Source organism: Oryctolagus cuniculus, chromosome 17 (genome assembly GCF_051225735.1).
Source record: "Oryctolagus cuniculus isolate XC-2025 breed Fujian yellow rabbit chromosome 17, ASM5122573v1, whole genome shotgun sequence".
Taxonomy (NCBI): Eukaryota; Metazoa; Chordata; class Mammalia; order Lagomorpha; family Leporidae; genus Oryctolagus; species Oryctolagus cuniculus.
The window spans coordinates 55834723-55861475 of NC_142883.1; the positions used below are offsets into that span (position 1 = coordinate 55834723).

Here is a 26753-nt window from a genome sequence, read left to right on the forward strand (position 1 = left end):
TTCTAAGAAAGCCAGGGGTTGTATGGGGGCAAGATTGGGGGTGATTGATCATAGCCATGTAATGAAGTAAAATAGATTTTTTTTGTTGCAGAAATTCTCATGGCTTTAAAATGCTAATATAAATGGTAATCTAGCAAAAGTGAATTATAGAATATAGTGTCTGGGGACTATACTGGTGCATAGTGTGTTACTCTGCTGCCTGCAGTGCCAGAATCTCATATGGGTGCTCATTTGAGTCCCAGCTGATCCACTTCAGATCCAGCTCCCTGCTAATGTGTCTGGGAGAACAGCAGAATGTGGTCCAAGTGCTTGGGCCCCTGCACCCATGTCGAAACCTGGATGAAGCTCCTGGCTTCTGGCTTCAATCTGGCCCAGTCCTGGCCATTGCAGCCATCTAGGGGAGTGAACCAAAAGATGGATGATTTCTCTCTCTCTCTCTCCATCCCCTTCGCCAACTCTGCCTTTCAAATAAATAATTTTTTTAATTTTTTTGATAGGCAGAGTGGACAGTGAGAGAGAGAGACAGAGAGAAAGGTCTTCCTTTGCCGTTGGTTCACCCTCCAATGGCCACCGCGGCCGGCGCGCTGCGGCCAGCGCACCGCGCTGATCCGATGGCAGGAGCCAAGTGCTTATCCTGGTATCCCATGGGGTGCAGGGCCCAAGCACTTGGGCCATCCTCCACTGTACTCCCTGGCCACAGCAGAGAGCTGGCCTGGAAGAGGGGCAACCAGGACAGAATCCAGCGCCCCGACTGGGACTAGAACCCTGTGTGCTGGTGCTGCAAGGTGGAGGATTAGCCCAGTGAGCCGTGGCGCCGGCCAAATAAATAAATAATTTTTTAAAAAAAATTAAACATAAAAGGATGTAGTGTTTGCTGAACTTGCTTGCCCTCAAAGCTCCCCTTTCAAGGAACACCTCTCAGATCTGCAGTTCCACAGAATAAACCTCAGAAACTGTACTATGCTTGGGTATTCACTTTGGCAAAACTGATCACTCTGGAACACTTTGAGCCAGTATTGTCTGAACTCCAAAGCATTTGTGGTTGACATTACTCATGGGAGCCATGCTCATGTAACCGTGTTCTGGTTTTAGTTGCAAACGTATGGCCACAATTTACCTGAAGATTCTTAGCGGTGTTGAGCTTTCCTGCATTTAGCACACACAGAGCAGTTAACAAGTGCCCACTGGAGTGTGTATTTGGCGAGGTGCTTAAGATGCCACATAGGACACCTGTGTCCCATATCTTAGCACCTGGGTTCAAGTCCTGGCTCTGCTTTTTATTCCAGCATCATGTGCCCTGAGAGAAAGCAGGTGATGGATTAAGTATTTGTGTATATATCCCCCATTTGAGAGACCAAGATTGAGTTCCAGATTCCTGGTGTTGGCTTGGTCCAGGCCTGGCTGTTGTGGGCATTTGGGAAGTGAACCAGCAGATGGAAGATTTCTCCCTCTGTCTGTGTGTGTCTCTCTCAAATAAATAAAAAATTTTTTTAAATAAATAAATGATACCCACTGAATAAATGAATAGAACTTCCCTATTATTTACATTTAATGATGTTTCCTGACCTTGAAAGAGTATCCCAAGAACCTATCCCTTTACATTGCTCCATGGTTTACTAGTTCATGCTGATTGTCCAGAATGGTTTTTATTCTGGGGACAGAAATACATTCTTCCCTTCAAAATTCTGTCCTTAGTCTTATTTGGAAGATTTACCTGTAGTTGGTTTTCTATAGATGTTATCACTCTCTGTTCCCAACTCCAGCTCCCTGTCACTCCAAGAAACCTAGGTAGTTGTGCTTGGATTTATTTTTTAAGATTTATGTATTGGGGCCGGCGCCATGGCTCACTAGGCTAATCCTCTACCAGCAGTGCCAGCACCCTGGGTTCTAGTCCCGGTTGGGGTGCTGGGTACTAGTCCCGGTTGCTCCTCTTCCAGTCCAGTTCTCTGCTGTGGCCCGGGAGGGCAGCAGAGGATGGCTTGGGTCCCTGCACCTGCATGGGAGACTAGGAGGAAGCACCTGGCTCCTGGCTTCGGATCAGCGCCGGCCGTAGCGGCCATTAGGGGAGTGAACCAATGGAAGGAAGACCTTTCTCTCTGTCTCTCTCTCACTGTCTATAACTCTACCTGTCAAATAAAAAAAGGATTTATGTATTGATTTACTTACTTACTCACTTGACAGCAGAATCAGAGAGAGAGAGAGAGAGAGAGAGAGAGAGAGAGAACACGCAATTCCATCTGCTTGTTTACTCCTCCGAATACCTGCAACAGCCAAGACTGGTCCAGGTCAAAATCAAGAGCCAGGAACTTTATCTGGGTTCCCACGTGGGTGACTTGGACTTCAACTATCATCTGATGTACTTGAACTATCATCTGATGCCTACCAGAACATACATTAGCAGGAAGCTGGAGAGGGAGTAGAAGTAGAAGTCGATCCTGGGCACTGCGATATGGTATGTGGGCACCCCAAGCAATGGCTTTACCCACTGCACCAAACCACTGCCCCTGTACTTGGATTTAAAGAACAGACATAAACGTTCCCATCAATGCCTGCCAAAGGCTAAGAGGAAGGCTTTTTATCAGTATGGTGTAAGGAAAAGCATCTTTTATTCATTGCCTGGGATTTTCGAAAGCTACAGCATCAAGAGCAATGCAGCCCTGATGACATTTTAAAGGAGCTTCCACCCTAGTGCCTTGAAAAGGTTCTGTTTGATCCCATGACTTACGTTGGCATCCGCCACCCTCAAACATTTAGTGGTTCTTGAAATTTTAATACGAATTTCTGACCAGTGGTCTTGAGGGGGCTAAAAGTACCTATAACAAACAGGATGGGAAATGACTTAGATGTGCATCAATAGTCTCAACGCAGCTGGTAATTCAATCCCTGTGCTTTCCTCTGCAGTCTTGTGGCAACATCTACAAAGGCCTGGCTCAGACTGGTGCTTGGGGCTGTTTTGATGAGTTCAATCGAATCTCCGTGGAGGTCTTGTCAGTGGTGGCAGTACAGGTATGGGGACACACGGTGAGGGTGGGGTGCAGCCTCATGGTCTTAATATTGAGCACTGTGAAAGTCTACAGCCCCTTGTTTCCAACCTCTCCTTGGTATCCACTTCCATCTCCTCTTGCCATTTCATGCCCCTTTCGTCACCCTCTAAAATCAGGTCTAAGTGAGGCTCTCCTCCAGTAGGGTTCTCCTGCTGTTACTTACCAAAGTAGATCCATTTACTGGCTATGAGACTCAGTTTTCTCTTCTGCAAAGTGGAGATCAGGAATCTCTCTCCTAGTTCCTACTAAAGAGTGCAAGAAAGCACCACCCAAGTTAGCAGAGCTCAGCGTCTTGGAAAGTTAATGCACACTGGCTCTAAATCAGGACTAAAAATCCCAGCCTTTTCATTTCCTGTTGGAGTCTTTTGGCAAATCTCTCTGTGTCTCTCCACCTAATTCACTCAATTATACCTAAAGTAAAGAGTGCGGCATGAATGTTGTTGAATGAAGTCCTTGTTTGGGGTAGATGTTATGTAAGCATGCTACTTGTCATTCACGTCATCCAGAAAGTGTTTGCTGAATGCCTACAACACAGTCAGCACTGTGCTAAAGACTGGGGTGAAGGTCCCCCGTGAACAGAACATGATCCCTTACTTCAAAACAGCTTGAGTTCTAGAGACAGACATAAGCACTTTCAATGTTCTAGGAGTGACTTGAATTCTGACTCACAGTATGGGAGATTTCCAGATACATTATCTTGAAGCCAGTCTGTGGAAGAATGGGGAGGACATGAATTGGGCTAAGGATCCTGAAGACAATGGGAATACTGAAAAGGGGTATGGGGGAGTTGAACAAGCCTTTGTTGAGAGTTGTTCTGCACCAGGCACTTTTCATATCTCATCTCACTAAAAGACACTGTTATTCCCATTTTCTATATGGAGAAACAGAAGATCAAAGAACAAAAGGAACTTGTCCAAGTACACAAGGGTTGGAAAGTGGCAAGGTTAGGATTTGAACCCAGCACCTCGACTTGTGCCATCCCAGGACAGATATGAGGACAGATGTGGTATCTGCAGGGAAGCATGTTGAAGGAGAAAATGAGGCTGGAGAAGCAGGTTCAAACCAAATCAGAGACTAGAATGTCTTCTGCTGTAGGCACAGAGAATCGCTGAAGATTTCCAAGAGGGAAATTATCCTTCTACTTGGCAGCAGGTAGAATGAGGGACTGGGCAGTAGGAATCTTGGTGGCTGAAGTCAAGTCAAGGTTCTCTCCCGGGGGTCCTGATGGGAGTTGTTGCAAAGGTTCCTACACCCCACCCCAAGATTCCCCATCACCATGATGAAGCAGTTGCTTTGCCTGCCCCTGGCTCCACACCCCTTCCTGTAAATTGAGTGCCCATTTCCCCTGGCTGATTTTGGAATCCCTGTGTCATCACAAAGGGCACCATACAATGGAAAAAGCTATGACAAGGCACTCGGGATAATGTGTGCTGGGTGCTTCTAGTTTGGGGTGCACATCGTACAATCACAAAAAGTTACTTTTGCTCTTATTGTTGACTTTTAATTTCAAAGCAGTATGCAGACAGCACAGGAAAAGAAACATACAGGCCCCTGTATAATTCCTTCAGGTGCAAACAACATTCAACTCAACTGACATTTTTCTTAAGCAAGAGTGCAGGGTTGACTAAAAAGATGGCAGAAGGTCTCTGGGAGGAAAGTTCAAGCAGAAGGTCTGCATGGTGGAGGAAACTAACTGAGGTAGCACCAGCCTCCTCCAACTGGCCTGTCTGCCCCATCCTCCTTTTTTTTTTTTTTTTTTTTTTTTTTAACAGGCAGAGTTAGACAGTGAGAGAGAGACAGAGACAGAGATAGAGAGAAAGGTCTTCCTTTTTTCTGTTGGTTCACCCCCCAAGTGGCCGCTACGGCTGGTGTGTTGCGGCCGGCGTGCTGCGCCGATCTGAAGCCAGGAGCCAGGTCTTCCTCCTGGTCTCCCTTGTGGATGCAGGACCCAAGGACCTGTGCCATCCTCCACTGCACTCCTAGGCCACAGCAGAGAGCTAGACTGGAAGAGAGCAACCGGGACTGAATCCGGTGCCCCAACCGGGACTAGGACTAGAACCCAGGGTGCCGGCGCCACAGGCGGAGGATTAGCCTAGTGAGCCGTGGCGCCGGCCCTGCCCCATCCTCTTGACCACCACCTGCTCAGCATGCTGTCCCTGCCTGCATGGTGGAGGAAACCAACTGAGGTAGCACCAGCCCCCTTCAACTGGCCTGTCTGCCCTATCCTCTTGACCACCATCTGCCCAGCAGGCTGCCCCTGTCACAGGTGGGATGCTATTGGAACTGTAGGCAGGGTACTCAGGCGATCACAGAGCTAAATTGTACAAACACCTCCAGCTGCCCTGAGAGCCAGAGGCAAACAGGGGGTTCTATGGGTTCCCTTCACTTACCTTTCCCCCACGCCATCACACACCACACACAAGATGATCAGCCTTTCCATTCTCTCACATCTGAAGCCGGTCATTGTGTCAGTCACTGCCCTTTGTCCAGACTGATCCCTGCTGAAGCTCCTGATAGTTGCTAAACTTGCAGGGCTCTTCTGAGTGTCGGGGTGAAATAGGGCTTTCCCTTTCCGTGGGTTTGCTCTATTCCTTCGGAGTTAGTGGCAGGGAAGAAGGCAAGCATCTGGCCTGAATCCTTTGAAGGGACTGAAATGTTTAACTAGGTGGGCGCATGTCCAGGGTGTCATCATCACATTGGGTGTAGCTTGAAATGGGCCAGAGTGGGACCATTTCCATTCATGATGAACTCTGCACATACAAGGCATTTGGATTTTCCTGGATTATTGCATGATGAGAGCCAGTTGTTAAGCATCTCCTAATACAGCTATGCTTTACAAGGACTTGATCTCAGCATGGCCAGACCATTTAAATTTGAAAGAGAACCTGAATATGCAGGGTGTTTTTTTATATAAGAAATAAAACATGATTCTAACTTTTTTGCAGCCATGTCACAAACTGGAACCCTCTAAAGTCTGTTTGATGATTACAGTATGATGGCGATGGTGATGATGGGAGGTGATGATGCTCATGATGATGATGGTGGTAGTGATGATGGTGATGAGGTGGGCTGGTGATGTTGATGATTATGGTGGTAATGATGGTGCTAGTGGTGAAGATGATGGTGGCGGTGATATGTGCGACTATGATCATTATCTGAACACTGCAGGAAACAAGTTGAAGAAAAGTAGATGGCTGGGACACAGAGTAGAGAAGAAGGGGCTACACCCTGGTCTCACAGGTCTCTTCTACGCTCTCGGACCAGCCTCAAGCTACCTTACTAAAGCCAACAGTCCATTAACCAATGAGACAGTGCCCAACAGCCATTGCCCCTACGCTTATTAGATAGAAACTGCATTTGCCTTATTTTGAAACTTCCTTGCCTGAGGTCAGGTTCTCTAAGATCAATTCGTTCCCTTTTGTTTCTGGAATTAAGTAAATTCAACCTGGAATTCCCCAGTGCAGTCACACTCTAGCCTAGGAACACACCCACAGGAGACATTCTTAAGAAAGTGCTCTGACAGCAGCCGCAGCAGAGTCTGAGCTGGTAGCATTTAAAATCATACACCCATCCAAGGAGAAAATTGCACTTAATTATTCACATGGTGATCCAGGCTGGCATATTGGTTCAGAAGCCGCCCCAGCTGCCAACAGCTCTTCTCCCTCACCCTCCCCTCTCCTCCTATCAGCTCCCTACCCGTCTGTGCTCCTCTTCACAGTCACTTCTACAAAAGCCATCATGCTTCAGAGTCTCTGTCATTGGCTATTTTCGTGTCCATGTCAGACTGGTCGAGCAGAATTGCATTTCTACTCAGGAAAACCCCCAATGTGGCAATTCTGAGCAAAATTACTGTGCTATTTTTAAAACATACATGATACCACCTTTTTTTTTTTTCCTTTCCAGAATCCCCTCATTACTCTTGCAATTGATTCTGCAGACCTTGCATTATCTGAGCCCGTGCCACCAGTGCATACCTCCCTGCCCTGCACCTGCAGCCCCTTGGGCTCCTCCCTGCTCTCTGGCCAGGTGTTCCTGCCATTTCCTTCTCTTCCCGGTGGTACAAGCCATCATGGTGTGCCGGTCTGTGGCAGAAAGCAGGGAGAGGCAGATCATTTAGCAAGGACTTGGGAGCCCTCTGTAGCTGGGGTCCAAGTACTCCAAGCACTGCACAAATGCCCCAGTTTCAGAGCCAAGGGAGCTTCTCATGCCACATCCTCTGTGGAAGAGCTTAAGGTCTAATGTAAAGAAAAAACCACACACACAAAAATTAAGAAGTGAGTAGGCTTCATTTCCCAAAGACAGCAGACTCCAATCTGCCAGTGCAGAGGGAAGCATGCAGTGAGCCAGGCAGCATTTGAATAGCACATGTCCTTCAGGACAAAGGCTTGGAAAGAGAATGGTCCTGGGGGACCATGGAATAGAAGAGGCGAGTTGGAGGAGAGTGGAGCAAAAGCAGCGAGGACTCAGACACCACAGGGCAAGCCTGCGACCTCCCTGGAGTAAGTGGCTGGCAGAGACAGCACTGTAGTGCTTCGTTGAGGGAGCCAGATGCACGGCCCTATCCTGAGTGGGAGGATGCAGGGACAGAGCCTTCTGTGATCACCCGCTCCCAGGCTAGGAGGGGGAAGACACTATCCTCCAGCAAGAAATCCAGGCCCAGGAGTGTCAGACAAGCACGTGGCTTTGTGCTGAGATCAGGACTGATGATTGCCCATAACAGACTGATGATCTGAGATCAGGGCTGGCTGCCCAAACACAAGCTCCACCTTAACAAGTTCCCCAGGGAGTCCCACACACAGTCCAGCCAGAGCCCGTGCTGCTCCAGTTGTCTCAGTCCCGGCTAAACGTTACGATTGCCTCTGTGGACTCGAGAAGAGTGAGGTGCAGTCTACACCTCCAAAAGATTTTGATTTAATTGGCCTGGGTTTAGTACCTGGGTGTTGGAGGTTATTAAAAACTTTCCACACATGGGTCACACATTCAGAAGTCTATGAAAAACAGCTCATGGGGCTGGCGTAGTGGCTCACTAGGTTAATCCTCCGCCTGCGGCACTGGCATCCCATATAGGCGCCGGGTTCTAGTTCCGGTTGCTCCTCTTCCAGTCCAGCTATCTGCCGTGGCCCGGGGAAGGCAGTGGAGGATGGCCCAAGTGCTTGGGCCCTGCACCCACATGGGAGACCAGAAGGAAACACCTGGCTCCTGGCTTCGGATTGGCGTAGCTCCGGCCGTAGTGGCCATTTGGGGGGTGAACCAACGGAAGGAAGACCTTTCTCTGTCTCTGTCTCTCACTGTCTATCTGTCAAATAAATAAATAATAAAAAAGGAAAGAAAAGGGAAACAGAGCTCAGAGGGAGCCCGTCAAATCAGGAAGACATTCGTGAGGACTGTCTCAGTTCGTTTTCTGTTTCTGTAACACAATACCTGAGACTGGATTGTTTATGAAGAACAGAGGTTTATATTGGCTCACAGCTCTGGAATCCAGGATGTCCACAATCAGGTGCAGGTCTTGGGCTGCATGATACCATGGAGGAAAGCAAAAGGGCAAGCAGGTGCACGGGGAGAGACAACACAGAAAGGGCAGCCTTGCTTTAGAACACTGCTCTCGATTCACTCACTCAGTCCTCGAGAAAAGCACTCACTCCTTTTAGCAACCAGACGGCCTGTCACAGTTTCCACCTCCCAACACTGCCACGGCGACAGCTACATTTCAACACTGCTTTTAGGAGGGACAAACCATATTCAGCACCCAGCAAGGACTGTACAGATTGGCTTCACATCAGGACCCCCAAGACTGAGCTCAGTGGGTCCTGACTTTGTGGGCTGCAGGGACAAGGCCTCCTCAGGCCAGGTGGGGCAGAAGGAAGTGGAGGACTGAGAGAAGAGGTTGGTCTGCAACTGTGAATCAGCTCCCCTGGGCAGAAGCAGGCATGGGCAGCACTCTAAGAATGGACTAGACTACAGGGCTTCTCAGACTTTAGCATGCGTCAGGATCATACGGAGGATTGAAATCTCACCTTGTAGGACTCACACCCTTGAAATTTCAGGTTTGGTCAATCTGGAGGGTGGGGTAAGGATTTGCAAGTGTAATGATTTCCAGGTGATGATGACCCCACTCTGAGAACCACTGCTTTTAGGGTGAGGTATTTCAATCTGGGCATCAGTGACATTTGGGGCAGAGCAAGGGCAGTCCAATGCCTCGTAGGATATGGAGCATCATCCTTGCCCACTACTAACTGCAAGCCCTCAGCAGCCTCCCCCACATTGTGACAGCAAAAGTGTCTCCAGAATCACCAGATGCCCCCTGGGGAGAGCTGTGTGCAAAATCATCCCCAGCTGAAAAACACTGTTTTTTGTTTTTTTTTTATATATATATAACTTTCCATTCTTTCCACCAAAAACATCTTTGGTGTGGAAATCGGGTCTCTAAATTACTTTTTTAAAAGGTTTACATATTAGAAAGACAGAGGGACAGAAACAACAGGACAGAGAAAGAGAGAGATCTAACATCTACTGGTTCATTCCTCCAGATGGCCAGGGCTGGGCCAGGCCGAAGCCAGGCACCAGGAGCTCCATCCGGGTTTCCTATGTGGATGGCAGGAACCCAGGAACTTGGGCCATCATCTACTGCTTTCCCAGATGCATTAACAGTGCACTAGATCAGAAGCAGTACAGCTGAGACTTGAACCAACGCTGGGATATGGAATGCCATCTTCGCAAGTGGCAGCTTAACCCTTTGCACCACACCACAACATCGCTGTGTCTCTAAATGATAACAAGCATGAGTGTTTTCAGAGCAAAACAGATCACTCAGAAGCCACACGTGTTTGATGGGAACCTAAATGTAGCCGGCACCGTGTTCCTTCTAACAGCAGGGGTCTGGGGAAAGTGACAAAAAGATCGCCTGGTTTTTTGTTGTTGTTGTTGTTTTGACAGGCAGAGTGGACAGTGAGAGAGAAAGACAGAGAGAAAGGTATTCTTTTTTCCATTGGCCAGCACACCGCATTGATCCGAAGCCAGGAGCCAGGTGCTTCTCCTGGTCTCCCATGCAGGTGCAGGGCCCAAGCACTTGGGCCATCCTCCACTGCACTCCCGGGCCACAGCAGAGAGCTAGACTGGAAGAGGAGCAACCAACTGGGATAGAATCCGGCACTCCAACCGGGACTAGATCCCGGTGTGCCAGCACTGCAGGCAGAGGATTAGCCTAGTGAGCCGAGGTGCCGGCCAATTGCCTGGTTTTAAACCCAGTTTAGTCCCACTAAGCCAATTGTTGCATATCAGCCAAGTCATCTCTTCTTTCTTCTAACTTTGTATTTTGCTCCAATTTGATAGAAAAGTTGCAAAAAGAAATCTACAGCTCCCACATTTCTCCCCTCCTAGCTTTCCCTGTTAAAATCTTACAAAACATAGAACACTATCTTAACCGGCTTCTGTCTCAGTTTCCTTTGAGTAGAATAATTCATGGAAAAGACTGCACTTAAAATTGGTGACTGGTATATAGCAAGAACTCAAAAATGTCAGTTGTTTATTTTTTTTGTTATCACCGTGGCTTGAAAAATCTCTGAAAACAACGAGTATTAATGGAAAACAGGCCCCAATTAGTGAGGTGTGCCTGGCAGTCTTAGCTATCAGTCTGGCCTACCCATGTGTGCACCCCCACTTGCCTAGGCTCCCATTTAATCTGCCTTCCCTATCCACCTGCTGTTCCCCTATTGGCACCTGAAGGACCTCTGGACTTCCAGGCCCTGAGCTTTGTTCAGGCCTCCTGTACCCTGATCACTGATACATTCCAGTGATTTATTCCAAAGGCCTCCATTGCTGCTAAAGCAACGAGGAATTCCCAGTATCTCCTGTCTCGAACAAGCTAGGCTAGCAGAAACACCAACGCACACCCATGCTCCAACACTGACTGCATCCTCTAGTCTGTTCAACACTCCCCATCAAGGGGCCCTCTGCAGAATTTTACACAAAAGCACAGATGCCGCCAATCCGAGACTGTGTGATAAATTTTTGCTGAACATGAGGTGTTGCAGGACAGAATGCTGAGTCAGACAAACAGCAGGGTGGGAGTGAGGGGTGAGGGGTGGGGGCTGGGTCCCTGGCTCTTGCCTTGGCCTTCACCCAAACTTGGAAATGCTAATTAAATGTGCTTCGCCACTCCGCTAACAAGGCCAGTGCTCAGAATATTTTATAGACGGGAGGACTGGGGACAAAGGAGAGAAGCAGCCTTTAGCAGCCGCACAGCATCCCTGTGGGGAGGACGCTGAGGGCTCCCTCCCCACCACACCAGCAGAGCTGGGCCAACTAAAAGCCCCAGGGACTCCAGCAGAGCTCGAGGGTTTGGCTGGCTTGGAGGGTGGGTGCTGAAGACGGCTTCTGCCAGGAGGGCATTGATATTCTGCACGTAGAAGAGAAGTTTCAGTCTCACACTAATTGCTGCGAGCTCGGATGTATTCAGTCATTAGAGCTTCACTTCGGGAAGGGCGCTGAATCTAATTGTAAAACTATCACGCATCCTGGCAAATGCTCCCTTCCAGGCACCAGAGACAGCCTTGCTCAGTGGAGGATGGTCCAGCTGCCTCTTTCACTCCCTCTCTCTCTCCTTCCCACCCCACCCCGTGCACACACTGCATCCCTGCACCCCTGTCCTCAAGGAACTTGTCTATTCCTGGCTGTTCTGGAGTTGGCTGGCATGCAGAGGGGGCTCGTTCATAATCCTGCACTGGACCCAGCATTCAGATTTTTGTTCCCGTGAAGCCTGTGAGGCCAGGAACTCCCAGAGAGCTCCAGGGACCTGGCTGAACAAGGCCATAGATCCTGGGCAAGCAATCAAGGATTAACCCTTTTGTCTTCCTCCTTCTGATGTGAATCATTTCTGTGCATGTTTCTTTAGTGCTAGGTGTGAAAATGAGTGGTTGCTTTTCATTTATGTCTTTCCTTTCATGTGTGCAGAGTGATCCAGAACATAAATCTGATCAGGCTGATTTCATCATCATTTAAAAAATCATCTATTATTTTTCACTTTATGTTTGTGTGGGAGCTAACTGTTGAAATTTTTACTTAATGTATGCTAAACTGATCTTCTGTATATAAAGAGAATCGAAAATGAATCCTCATGTGAATGGAAGGGGAGAAGGAGTGGGAAAGGGGAGGGATGCGGGTGGGAGAGATGTTATGGGGGGGAAGCCATTGTAATCCATAAGCCGTACTTTGGAAATTTATATTCATTAAATAAAAGTTAAAAAAAAATCTGATCAGGTCAAGCTTCAGCTTGGCTCCAGGCTGCATTTAAAGAAAAGTCAAGTCTCCTTAGAAAGGCACTTACAGCCGTTTGTGGTCGGACCCCAGCCCACCTCGGCCATGGGGGAGCTTGCAGCTCTTCACCGTGAACCAGAGGCTACGTCCATAGATTCCTTTGCCCTGAGCCTGTACTCAGACTGCACACAGTCATTTTGGAGATGTACTTAGGGTCACAGCTTCAAGGGGCTAAACCAGACAGGGACCACAATTCAATGGCAGGAATGACATCAAAATTCTCGTGCATGGTGCTAGCATCCAGCATTTTCTGTGCACTAAGTCCTTTACAGACCCAGTTTCCTTTCAGCCTTAATACAAACCCAGGAAGTAGGTATGGGTGCTCCCACCATCCATAGCACAGTGGCTAAGAGCATGGGCTCCAGGGGCCAGTGCTGTGGCATAGCGGTAAAGCCTCTACCTGCAGCACTGGCATCCCATATAGACACTAGTTTGAATCCCAGCTGCTCTACTTGTGATCCAGCTTCCTGCTAATGCACCTGGGAAAGCAGTGGAAAAATAGCGCAAGTCCGTGGGCCCCTGCATCCACATGGAAGCCCTGAAAGAAGCTCCTGGCTCCTGGCTTCGGATTGGCTCAGCTCTGGCTATTGCGGCCACTTGGGGGAGTGAAATAGCAGATGGAATACCTCTCTCTCTCTCTCTCTCTCTCTCTCTCTCTCCTGCCTCTTCTTCTCTGTAACTCTTTCAAATAACTAAATAAATCATGAGAGAGAGAGAGAGAGAGAGAGAGAATGGGCTCCAGAATCCACTGGGCTGGATTGAAATCCCACTGGTAGCTGTGTGATTAGGCAAAGCTGCTGTACCTGGCCATGCTGTTTGCTGTTTTCTCATTCAGAAATGGGTGTGATAAGATGATAATGGGGGTGGTAATGGAGGCATGGTGAGGTTCAAATGAGTTCATATACAGAAAGTGCTCAGAACAATGCCAGCCAGGCACATGGTCCACGCTAATGATGGCTATAGAGGGAGCCCACATTCTGAGACAGTGAAACACGTGTTTTGCTGTCCACTGCCATCCCCAAAGCCCCAGAGCCACAAATAAAGAAGTGAGCAGCCAGATTTCTTTCTGACACACCGTCAGAACACATCAGTAGAGACCCAGGGTACAGCCACATGTCTGTCCTTCAGCGCAGGGGTCACACAATATTGCCTGTGCTGGCTGTGACGAGGCATCCCCAGGTTCCCTTGTGGCCCCACCACTGACCACAGGCAAACACAAAAGAGTTCTTTTCCCCCAATTGCTTCACCAGGTCAAAAGCATCCAAGATGCGATTAGAGACAAGAAGCCACGGTTCAACTTCCTTGGGGAAGAGATCAGCCTGGATCCTTCCGTGGGCATCTTCATCACCATGAACCCAGGCTACGCGGGCCGCACAGAGCTGCCTGAGAACCTCAAGGCGCTTTTCAGGTGAGTTGGATGAGCTCTGCCTCGCATGAGGGCTCCCAAAGAGAAGTCCCCCCCCCCTTACTCTCACTCTCTCTTTTAAAGATTTTTTTATTTATTTATTGGAAAGTCCGAGTTACAGAAAAAGAGGAGACACACACACACACACACACACACACACACACTTACACTCACACACACCTTGGGGAGGGTCTTCCAACTGCTGGTTCACTCCCCAAATGGCTACAACGGCAGGGACTGAGTCAGGCTGAAACTAGGAGCCACCAGCTTCTTCCAGGTCTCCCATGTAGGTGCAGGGGCCCAAGGATTTGGACCATCTTCCACTGTTTTCCCAGGTGCATCAGCAGGGAGCTGGATTGTAGCAGAACCGCCAGGCACGCATGTGGGATGCTGGCACTGCAGGAGGAGGCTTTATCCGTTACACCACAGTGCTGGCCCCTTCTTCCTCTCCTGATGTGATATAAGTCAGAGAAAATAGGGAATATGTAGAAAAAGTATTTTTTATTATTGCTTATTTATTTTGAACAGTCAGGTATGGGGGAGGGGGAGAGACAGATGTTCCATTCTCTGGTCACTCCTCAAATGGCCATAACGGACAGGGCTGGGCCAGGAACTTCATCCAGGTCTCTCACATGGGTACAGGGGCCCAAGCATTTGGGCCATCTTATGCTGCTTTTCCCAGGCTATTTGCAGGGAGCTGGATTGGAAGTGGAGCAGCTGGGACATGAACCAGCACACACATGGGAATGCTGGCAAAACAGGAGGAGGCTTTACCCTCTACGCAACAAGAGATTTTTTTAAACCACCTGTCATGCCATTATGAGTAAAATTATTTTTTTGCTTGTGCTTCATTGTTTATATGCGTAGTTAAAACCCATACATTTGTCGTCTATACACAGTTATGTCTTGCTTTGTTTTTTCACTTCATAGTCTATCATCATAATATCCTAAATATTTTCTCCTATTAGATATTCTTAATAAATCTCATTTCATGGCTTCATATTTATCTATCAAGTACACAGTCCACAATGTAATTAACTAGTCCCTGCAGATAAATATTAAGACCATTTCTAACATTTAAAATAAATTCACGCATAATGCTGTAATGTACATCTTTGTATATAAATCTTTCCTTCTGTATGCATGATGATTTTGTTTGGCTAGCTTCCCAGAAGCAGAATTACTGAGTTAACGGGTAGGAACATTTTTAAGGCTCTCGATACACATTGCCAAATTGCTTTCTAAAAAGAGTAGTACCAAATTACACTCCTAGTAGTGATGCGTGCGAACACCTCTTTTATTTCACCCTTGCCACCCGTGAATATTGCTGTGTTTTTAAATCTTCTTTATTTTGATAAGAAAACCACAAATGCATTTTCTAGCAGGAGCTGGAGTCTGCGTCCTATTTTCAGAAAAGTAAAGTTGGCCCAACAAAGAGAAAACTAAAAGGATGCTCCATGGCCCCTGATTTTCTGCTTACGGAGCTTTCACCTGCGAGAGAGAGAAGCCATGAGGAGCTTGGACAAAGCTGTCGGTTCCATTTGGGGACTGCGAGACACAGCGCCCTGTCTCTCTGGGGGAGGTTGTCACACAGTGATTGGTTTTCAGAAGCCTAAGGGGCTGCAGGGGGCAGCTCCTTGAGTATCCTAGTCCTTCATATTTTAGAAATTAATTAATTAATTAGCTAATTTTATTTGAAAGAGACATCCAGACAGATCTCCTATCTGCTGGTTCACTCCCCCCAAATGTCTCTCCCTATCTCTCTGCAATGCCCAGGGCTGGGCCAGGGCTAGAGCCAGGAGCCGGGAACTCAATCTGGATCTCTCTTGTGGGTGGCAGACCCAACTACTTGGGCCATCGCTGCTGCCTCTAAGGGGCGGCATTAGCAGGAAGCTGGAACTCAAAGCAGAGCCAGAACACAAACCCAGACATTCCAATGTGGGATGCAGGTATCTCTTGGTAGTCTCTCTCTCTCTTTTTAAGGGAAAAGGTTTATTGTTGAGTGGGGGAAATCCGACAGGCTGTCTCCCCATGTACAGAGAGAATAGCAGCCTGTACTGGAAGAATAGGTCTTATATAGCTTTGCAGAGGTAAGGAAGTGGGAGTGGCAAATCCCGTTAGGATGGGGGTGGAGCTTGGCACTGGTGGTTGGACCATGTGGCTTCCAGCATTGGCAGCGGGGGCTAGAGCCTAGGATGGTGTCAGGGTGTAGATCACGCCATAGATAAGACTGTGCCATTTTACCAACTTTCCTTCTTTTGTTTTTTTTATAAAGCAGGAGCTGTATGGGATTACATTAGTTTCAAAAGTTCAGGAGGGGTGGAGGGACGATGATCTATCTCTAGAGCTGCTTCCTGCTGGCATGGGGCAACGAGTTACTCTCCACTGGCGTAGGACAATATCTAAAGTGGTATTGTCCTGGGTGAGGAGCCAAGTAGATCCCTGTGGTAGCATTTGGTTGACCGCCTGGTTCGTTCCATTATCACCTCCTATAAACACTGCCAGTGAGGTGATTGGGCTTTGGAGACCTCGGATGGCATCAACTGGAGTCTCAATGGACCTAGTGACTTTTTGTAACTGTTGGAGTGGTTTTGAGTCGGTTGATCAACAAAACGTTGTGGCCCAAAGCTGTTCCTGAGATCGCTACTGACGAGATGGAGGCTGTGAAGCTGATCCCAACCAAGACTGGGAGAAAGGCCACTTGTCTCTTGTGGGTAGAGGGGTTTGTCTGTAGAAAAATTCTGAACAATCATACGGTAATTGGGGAGAGAGGACCATCAATCCACATGGGTTGGGAGTGCAGCCATTGTTGTAAGAATAGAGGGTATAATTACAAAGGATGAGGCTCCAAGTGGGCTAGACAGGGTCTAAAATAAAGGACAGTCATTATTAGAGGACCTAAGAAAGGTACTGTCTATTTTCTGATTAAGAGGCAAATAGAAACTGACAAAAAGGCCTTGACAATAATCAGGTGGACTCCAAGGCCTTGCCAGTTATGAGGCCCAGACCTGTCATCCTAAGGGAGGTGTGAACCTCCTTGGGAAGGCACCCCGTTTACTTCCATTACCCAGCTGGCCTGGGAGGAGAGCTGGCCAGGTAAAGGCAGGTGGCATCTTTAACAAAAAATTTACAGTTCTACCTGTAATGTTACTGACCCTACTTGGCTGTCCCCTCAGCAGCAGTGGTCACTTTGGAAGCTGGGCCAAGTGAAGGGCTTTTCAGCTTGGAGCCAGCAAGGTCAGTGGCTCTGACCTGAGCATCCTTTGACTCCAGGGCAGTTCCATTTTCATGGTAGCCTCTTAACTACTGCAGCAAATGCCCACTCCAGCCCTTAACTTTTAAAGGGCTCCACTGGTTGCCAATTCTATATCATGGGAGTGATTTGGGTGATGTTCTCATTAACAAAGAGCTGTTGGAGTTTCAACAAGCTCCTCTAAACTGGGGCCACAAACTGCTGCATTGCTTGGTGTTTGTTTACAAAGCATTTTTTTTTATTTTAAGATTTATTTATTTATTTGAAAGTCAGACTCACACAGAGAGAAGGAGAGGCAGAGAGAGAGAAAGGTCTTCCTTCTGCTGCGTCACTCCACAATTGGCCGCAACTGCCAGAGCTGTGCCTATCCAAAGCCAGGAGCCAGGAACCTCCTCCAGGTCTCCTATGCAGGTGCAGAGACCCAAGCACTTGAGCCATCTTCCACTGCTTTCACAAGCCATAGCAGAAAGCTGGATAGGAAGTGGAGCAGCCAGGACTCAAACTGGCACCCGTATGGGATGCCGGTGCTGCAGGTGGCGGCTTTACCCTCTACACCACAGTGTGGCCCCAACAAAGCATTTATTTAAAAACTTTGTATGACAAAGGATAAAGAAGGCAGATAGAAATTATTCCTTTTATCCCCAACCCCAAACTCCAGCCGTGAACTATCACAGACTGCGTGGCCAGACAGTGAAACAACAGACAGTGGGGAGCCCTCTTTAGGGTTGCAGCACTGTGTCCTCATACAGCAGAAAGAAGAGTTCTCTCTGGCATTTTCTTTACGGGCACTAATCCCATTCCTCCAAGGCTTCCACCCTCCCACAGGAACTGATCACCTCCAAAAAGCCCCACCTCCAAACACCATCACCCTGGGGATGAGGATTTCAACATCTGAATCTGGGTGGGGGCACACAGACACTCAGTGCACACAGCACATCCATAGAAGGAAGCTGAGAGAAAACCAGAAAACTGCTTTTCAAAATCGTAAATACGAACATTGCCTTCCTTCTACTTTGGATTCTCACGAAGACTCTACAAAGGAGGTGCTATTATTTTCTCCCTTGTATAGTAGGAAAATAGATGCTTCAGCCAATTGCCTAGGGTACAAAACCCTTGGGTTACTACACTGAGCTGATAACCCAGCTAGTAAATGGCAGAACTGGGGTTTGAACCCAGAGCCTCTCACCCTCCTCACCACACTCCTGTCATCCAGAGAGAATCTATATCGCCAATTTGCATTTCCCCTTCCTGTACTATGTCCACAGAGCTTTTGTTTTCAAAATTAGAATCTGACTCTGTATTAGTTAGTATCCTGCTTCTGTTAATTAAGGTTTCCCCATGTCATTAAGTAGTTCTCCTTCTATGGCATTATTTCTCACAGTCGTATTGCATTCTGTTGTGTAGACGCATATTTAATTTTAGGTTCAGGGAGAAAAATAATTTTAAGAATATGTTTTGGTTGCTCCTTTGAATTTGAATGCAAAGTAAAATATTTCATACAGAAAGGGTATACTTAAATGAAATGATTAGAAAATTTTCTATGAGTGTAGGAAAAATGCTTCCTACTGCATACCTAACAAATTAATTTTTAAGTAATTGTATAATCAGATGTGTTTTATCCTGAAGGGGAGAAAATCATAGTAACTCATACAGAGACAAAATCCACTTCTATTTTCTCATTTGTGCCACTTTGTGTCAAGGTGGGGTTAATAGATACCTGCTTTAGACCTCAGCATTAGAAGCTTGAATTTGTATGCAAATAGGTATAAAAGCAGCCCAGGATGTGTAGGTTTGGTAGAGACATACGTCTTGAGGATTAGGAATAGGAAGACTCTCAATGTATTGTAGACACTCAGTTCCTCTGTCTTAGCCCCTAATCTATATTGCACCATTTGCTTATTAATCTATGCCCTGTACAAAGCACATTGGACCCGAGTTACAAGGCCTGAATCATAGCCCCAACTCTGTCCCTGTGTGCTAATATCACTTTGGGCAAGAGAATTCACCTTCTTTATTCTTATGAACTTATCTTTAAATTAAAAAGCTTAGGTGAAATAATTTGCTAAGTTCCCCCATGAGTTTTTACATTCTCAGATGCCTCCATGTGTGGTCTCAGCCAGTGTCTCCTGTCTAATGGTCTCCTCTTCAACCCTGTGGCTAGGAAAGTATCTCAGGCTTCTGTCTTTTTCTTCACAGGCCCTGTGCAATGGTTGTTCCAGACTTTGAGTTGATCTGTGAAATCATGCTGGTGGCAGAAGGATTCATCGAAGCCCGGGTATTAGCCAGAAAGTTCATCACCCTCTACAAGTTGTGCAAGGAGCTTCTCTCCAAACAGGTAAGATCTGTAGGGAGGCCAGATAACCAAGAACCATGCAACAGCCTCAGCTGTGGAAGAATCTGAGGCCAATGTCTTATGGAAACATATTTGAAATTTTTAAGAGATCCATTGTGCCCATAAGCATATTAAAAGTTCTGAACACTTCTACAATAGTGATTCATGTTCATTTATTGAAAGTTTTACTTAGGGTCTGACATTGTGTAGCAGGTAAAGCCATATGGGCACTGGTTTGTGTCCCAGCTGCTCCATTTCTTATCCAGCTCCCTGCTAATGGCCTGAGAAGGCAATGGAACATAGCCCAAGTGCTTGGGCCCCTGCTACCCACGTAGAAGACCCAGATGAAGCTCCTGGCTCCTGGCTCAGCCCTGGCTATTGCCACTATTTGGGGAGTGAACCAGTGGATGGAATATCTCTCTGTGTCTCTCCCCCTCTTTTTGTAACCCTGACTTTCAAGATAATAAATAAATATTTTTAAAAAGTTATATTCATTTTTTTTTGGAAGACAAAGAGAGAGAGAGAGAGAGAGAGAGAGAGAATCTTCCATCCACCTGTTCACTCCCCAAATGGTCTTGACAGTTGAACCAAGAGCTTGAAACTCGATCCAGGACTTCCACATAAGTGGCTGGCATCCAAGTTCTTGATCTATCACCTGGTCCCCTCAGAAAGAACCTGAGATCAGAAACAGAGCCAGGACTTGAACCCAAGACACTCTGAAACATGATGCAGGTGTTCCAAGTTGCATCTTAACACTGTGTCAAATGTCCAGCCCCATATTCATTTGTTAACATAACATTTTTCAGAATTATTTAACCACAGAACTCCATTCTTAATAGAACACTTAGCAGCACCTCAGCAACACCATTAGCTCACGAGAAACACTGCAGTGGCCAACAAAAGTTCCTGGAGGGAATAGTTCTACTCAAAGGAACAGGAGATGGGGAGAGCATTGTGGAGAGAATTGGGCACAACTAGTTCCATACTTGTCATTGCTCATACTTCTGATGACCTTGGCTGTGGCTTTTGCCTAAGGCAAGCACACTCATGGGAAATAAAACCTTAATAAAAATATGGCTGCACACCTGCAAGCCTTATACCTTGGATGGAGAATGTCTGAGGGGCAAGGACAGTCAACCATGCTCCCCTGGGCTGCTCCCAGTGGGTTTCACCTTCCCTTTGGGGTTATCTCTTTGATCACCTCTGCTGCCACAACACAGGCTCTCTCAGCCCAGTTGGAGTCTGTGTTCAAAATAAAGAATATTATAATGCCTTCATACTTCCTTTCTCATTGTATCTAGGTTCTCACCACCACTAACGTGTGGCCAGTGACTCCCGCTCTTACAGCCCAATCTCAAACCTTTCTTTTGAGTTCTAACACTGTATATTCAGTGCTCTATATAGTATCTGTGAGTGTTGATAAAGCAACTCCAGCTCTGTACCTCTAAAGTTGATCTCCCCTGCCAGCTGCCCCACCCTCCACCAAGCCTACACCTGCCTTTCCTGCTGCAGTGGGTGAAGCCACCATTCATTCACTTGCTGATTCTACTACCATGGCAGTCGTCTTCGACACTTTCCTCCTTGTCGGCCCTGTATCTAATCATGAGTGAACTGATGCAGATTCGACTCCCTGGATATTTCTCAAATAAGTCCATTTTCTTCCCATACTCATTACTGCCACTTTGATTCCAAGCACCCATATCGCTCGCTCAGACTATTGCAACTGCCTGTCTACTAGTTTCTCCACCTCTGCTTTAGTTCCTCTAACCTGTTCCTTAGCCATCAATGGGGGTGATCACGTAAAAGTATTCCTAATAGGAAAAGACTAGCTTCCTTGTCACTTTCTGTGAAGGACTGTGTGGAGCTCTGCCTCCCGCCCACCTCTGCAGCTCCAACTCGCACACTCTTCCTGTGGTGCTGTACTCCATCCGCATTGGTCTTCCTTTGGTATTCCTTAAGTTCCTTGAAATTGGCAGTCTTCTCACCCCTGGGCCTGTGGATATCCCATTCCATCTGGCCTTCACTGTACTTCTTCCTTATTTGGTCTTCACTGACATCTACTGTCTTGGGTATTTTTGAAAAATACATATGTAAACATCTTTTAATGAGTACTTGAGAGGCAGAGACAGAGAAGGATAGACATAGAGATTCTAACTGCTGATTCACTCGCAAAATGACCACAATGGCCAGGCTGAACTAGGCCAAAGTCAAGAGCTTGGAGTCTTGTCCATTGCCCTCCCTGTACACTGAATTTTTCCTTTGTAGCATTTATCACAGCCTTAATAAATAATCTGCTCTAAAGCAAGCGTCAGAGCTGGAACTTGAGTTTTGACTGCATACTCCTCTGAACCACAAGCTTTATCACTGCTCCCTCCCACTGCCCAAACAACCATGCTATTCTGAGACCTGGGGCCAGCAGTGTGGTCTGCTGTCCCTCCCCTGGACTCTACTTGTGACCACTGCCAGTGGGGGGGCTCCATCTTAGATGGAACCTACTTTAAGGAACTTAAAAAAAAAAAACAAACCTCACTTTCCCAGAGAGTTTGAAGCCCTGCAGGATGGAGCATGAAAGAGCAGCCTGCACCTGGACCATCTCTAGGAGCTAACAGAACTCCCTCCCTAACAATCCTCCACCTTCTGATGTACAAGGAGTAGTCAGAGAGGTTTACAAATGGTTCTGTCTCAACCTCCTGGTCCCCAGCCCTTTGTGTGTATGTGTCTGACCTGTTCTAGTCACAGCTGGAAAAGTAGCTCATGCAGACCAGGCACTGGAATTCTGGGACCCTGATTCTCTCAGTCATTCATTCTTTCCCATGCCCCCGCTTATGCCTTAGAAATGACCTCATACCAACACCATAGCCATAATCTGCAGACCCTGGCCCCAGTGTCTTGATCTAACCCATGTTGCCTACCCACAGGATCACTATGACTGGGGCCTGAGGGCCATCAAGTCAGTGCTGGTGGTGGCAGGGTCCCTGAAGAGAGGAGACCCTGACCGGCCTGAGGACCAAGTCCTGATGCGCTCCTTGCGTGACTTCAATGTCCCCAAGATCGTGACCGACGACATGCCTGTTTTCATGGGACTGATCGGGGACCTCTTTCCTGCCCTGGACGTCCCCCGGCGGAGAGACCCCCAGTTCGAAGCTCTGGTGAGGAAGGCAGTGGTGGACCTGAAGCTCCAGGCTGAGGAGAACTTCGTACTCAAGGTAAACGAGGGAGTCCCTCCAAAGAGCTCTCTGCCTCTTCATTGTTTTCTTGAACCACGGGTTAGCCTTCAACCTTAACCCAAATGGTTGCTTTAGATGTACAGCCAGATACATACCGAGTAACTATTCATTTCAACAGCCCTTTCTTAGGGCTGCACAGTGTGAAATGCTTAGTAGGAAACACAGAAGATGGGGGAAGCCCTCCCTGCCATCTGGGGGCTCATGATCTAATGGGAAGGTGAAGGCATACACAGTCTGCTCTGTCATGTGAATTCCTTCATACGTGATTACAGAGCAGTGACAGGGATGAAGCATGGAAGCCGTGTTGGTGCGTGTGCCATTTGGCTGACTTCATAAGATTTTTTTTTTAAGATTTAGTTTATTTGAGAGCAGAGTTACAGAAAGAGACAAAGGTCTTCCATTCACTGGTTCATTCCCCAAATGATTGCAAAGGCTGGAGCTGAGGTGTTCTGAAGCCAGGATCTAGGCTCCTCTTCCAGGTCTCCCACATGGGTGCAGAGGCCCAAGCACTTGGGCCATCTTCCACTGCCTTCCCAGGCTATAGCAGAGAGCTGTATCAGAGAGGAGCAGCCAGGACTCAAACTGGCACCCATAAGGGATGCCAGCACCACAGGCGGAGGCTTAACCTACTATGCCACCATGCTGGCCCCACTTCATAAGGATTTTGAAGTGATCTCCAGGAGATTTTTCTTTTTAAATTTTTTAACTGGCACATAACTATGGTATATACTTACAGGGCACACTGTCACATTTTAATGTATGTTTATAATGTGTAACGATCAGATCAACGTCATCTGTACAGCTGTCACCCAAGACATGAATCATTTCTTTGTGTTGGGAACTTTTAAAATCCTGTTAGCTATTTTTAAATAGACAACAATTGTCAATCATAGTTATCCTGAAATGCTATAGAATATTAAAAGTTATTCTTTTTATCCAGTTGCACTCCTGTAAAACTTCCTTACAATTGAAAAGAAGGCATTGGAATCATGGGTAAAATAATGCTCCGGCTCCCCCAAAAGGTGCCCCTGTGCTATTCCCAAGAACCTGTGAAGTTGTTGATGTCCAGGGAGGACTAAGGATGCAGGTGGAATTAAGGCTCTGACTCAGCTAACCGACCTTGAGAAGGGAGATGATCCTGGGTTATCCAGGTGGATCCAGTGTAATCACAGGGGTCTTTATAAGTGGAAGAGGGGGGCATCTGAGTAGGGTCAGAGAAGTTTCCTGGGAGGGAGAGTAACCAACCATCACTAGATTTGAAATCAGAAGAAAGAGCTGGAGTCAAGGAAGTTTTAGAAGCTGGAAAAGGCAGGGACCAATTTTGGTTTAGCCCAGGGGGACTCATTTTGGATTTTTTTACTTTGATAATTATAAGATCATATAGTTTATTTATTTATTTATTTATTGACAGGCAGAGTGGACAGTGAGAGAGAGAGAGAGACAGAGAGAAAGGTCTTCCTTTACCGTTGGTTCACCCTCCAATGGCCGCTGCGGCCGGTGCGCTGCAGCCGGCACAACGCACTGATCTGAAGCCAGGAACCAGGTGCTTCCTCCTGGTCTCCCATGCGGGTGCAGGGCCCAAGGACCTGGGCCATCCTCCACTGCACTCCTGGGCCATAGCAGAGAGCTGGACTGGAAGAGGGGCAACTGGGACAGAATCCGGCACCCCGATCAAGACTAGAACCCAGGGTGCCGACGCCACAGGTGGAGGATTAGTCTATTGAATTAGGAATGCACTGGGATATCACCTTCCCATGGCAGGTAGATGTCTGCTTTCATTTCTAGAATGGCGACCTGGTACTTCACAAGTGACTCTTTCTGTCAGGTGGCCCATCCCCACTCCCAGTTTCCCTCTGCCCAAACTTGGCAGATAAGTTTTTGAAAGGAAGACATGGGCGGGATAACCTTTAGGAAGAGGAAAAATGGTTAGCCAAAGGGTATGGGGAGTAGGGGTAGGGAAGCAGAGAGACTGTACCAGAAGAAGCAGGAGGTCCATGTTGCTAACAGAAAGGCTACTGGAGTGTTGGGTGCCAAGGCAAAGTGGGAGCAAGTGGGTGATAAGATTCAAAAAATAATATAGAACCATGAGATAGAGGCCTTTGAATGTGAAGCATGATATAGAGGCCTTTCCTTTAAAGGGTCTAATCCTTTTGGCAGGCATGGCCCTGCAGCAGATTAAGTCACCACTTGGATACCCATGTCCCCTCTTGGATATCCTCTTCCAATCCAGCTTCCCACTAACGCACCTAGGAAGGCAGTAGATGATGGTCCAAATACTTGGGCCCCTTCCACCCATGTCAGAGACCTAGATGGAATTCCTGGCTCCTGGCCTCCACTTGTCCCATCCTCAGGTATTGTGGGCATTTGAAGAGTAAAATAGCTGATGGAAGATCTTTCTCCCTCCTCCCCTTTCTCTACCCTCCCCCATCAGTCTGTCTTCAAAATAAATAAATCTTAAACATGCGTGCATGCACACACACACACACATGCACGCACGCACAAAGGGTCTAATCCTAAGAGGCACTTCCACCCCACAAAAAAATTTAGTTAAGTCCAATGAAGTTTATAAGGTGCATCCCTGAGGATGGTGTCTTAGAATCAGGACCGCCCACATCTTCCCAAACTCTCTGGGAGTCTGGCAAAGCCATCTGACCCCCTTTCCCCATTTTCTGAGACTTAACTCTGCTGAGACTCTTACTCTTTAGATTCTGTAGTCAGCTGGGTCACATACTGTCTCCTTCTCTGCCTTCTCTTCCTTCTTGTAACTGTTTTTCTGCTCTGCTGGTGAGACAGATGCCATGAGTAACAGCTCATGGAGCAGAGGGTGTTCCTACCCACTTTTCATGTGTTCTGTCCAGCCAAGCTTCTGAAAAATAACATCCTACACTGCCTCGTGGGGCTCTGGTTTGGGGTGGCCTCGTGCAATCCCTTAAAAGTGATCGTATTTGTTTATTCTATCTTAATGAAAAAGGAATGAACTCATGGACATATGGAAGCTGCAAAAAAGATATTGCTGATTTCTGAAAGGATGGAAAGAGGATAAAATTGGGTTTACAGCTCAGGCAGAGTGTGCTGAGGGAGGGTTTCGGGGAAAGGGGGCCAGGAGGCCTCTATCCTGCCAAGTGGAGCCCTAGAGAAGTTCTGGACTTGAGTGTGGTAGCTTAGAAGGGCAGAGATGAGAAAGAGAATTGAAAATAGCCAAGGGGCCTCATTAAGTCTGTTTACTCTATAATTTTGCCACTTGGCTCCCAATACTCTTACTACCTCCTTCCAATCCACAGTTCCCAAGTAGTGCAGATCATATGCAGCCAGGCATTTAACCCTAGGCCAAAAAGGAAAAGGAAGACTTTAAGCAAACTTAGTAAACTCTTTGGGCAGAAATTAGGACTGCTTTCAGTGTATGGGTCCCCAGTTTAAAGCCTTTTGGTTCTTCTGGGGGTCGCTCAGCCTCAGGGCCATCTACCTGCTCACCCACAGCCAAGTGAAGGGACTAAAACAAAGTTCTAATTATTATACTGAAGATAGTGTGATGGTTAAGATTATGTGCCAGCTGAACTGGGCCATAGTATGCCCATACATGTGGTCAAATATTACTCTGGGTGTATCCATGAGGGTGGTGCAAAGTTTCAGTTAGGGTGGATAAGTTTTCTGGTGCTCCATTGCACAAGATATGGACTTCAGTTAATAGTAAGATATGCTTAAAAATTGCTAAGGGTTGGGGGTGGACATTTGGCACAGTGGTAAAAACACTGCTAGAATTCCTGCATCCCATATCAGAGTGTCTGGGTTCAAGTTCCCTGACACCCGTGTGGGAGACCCAGATTAAATTTCATGTTCCATACCATTGGCCTGGCCCAGTTCCAGCTGATGTGGCCATTTGGAGAGTGAAGCAGAGGAGAGAGGATGAAAGACTTCTCTCTGTCTCTCTCCTCTCTCTGTGTGTCTCTGTGTATGTATGTGTGTGTGTGTGTGTGTGTGTGTGTCAGCCTTTCAAATAAATTAATTAATTTTTAAAAAGAAAATGAAAATTGCTCAGAGAGTAGATATTAAATCTTCTTAACATCAAAAATGATAAATATGTGTGGTAATGGATATGCTAATCACTTTGATTTAATCATTTCATAGCATATTCATATATCAAAACATCACTTTCTGCACCATAAATACATATCATTTTTTA

The 26753-nt window shown here is 47.1% G+C and overlaps 1 protein-coding gene across 5 annotated transcripts in view; it reads left to right on the forward strand.

Moving 5' to 3' along the window:
* Positions 1-26753, forward strand: part of DNAH9 (dynein axonemal heavy chain 9) — a 371124-nt gene that overhangs the window by 130125 nt on the left and 214246 nt on the right. For all 5 annotated transcript variants that reach the window (XR_016223981.1, XM_070061398.2, XM_089317689.1 and 2 more), the window contains 4 exons: positions 2902-3006; positions 13607-13764; positions 19211-19349; positions 22265-22552. Coding sequence is in view for 4 of the 5 variants with exons in the window: in XM_070061398.2 (XP_069917499.2) it covers positions 2902-3006; positions 13607-13764; positions 19211-19349; positions 22265-22552 (690 nt within the window). In the remaining variant the exon portion in view is untranslated. The remainder of the gene's footprint in view (positions 1-2901; positions 3007-13606; positions 13765-19210; positions 19350-22264; positions 22553-26753) is intronic.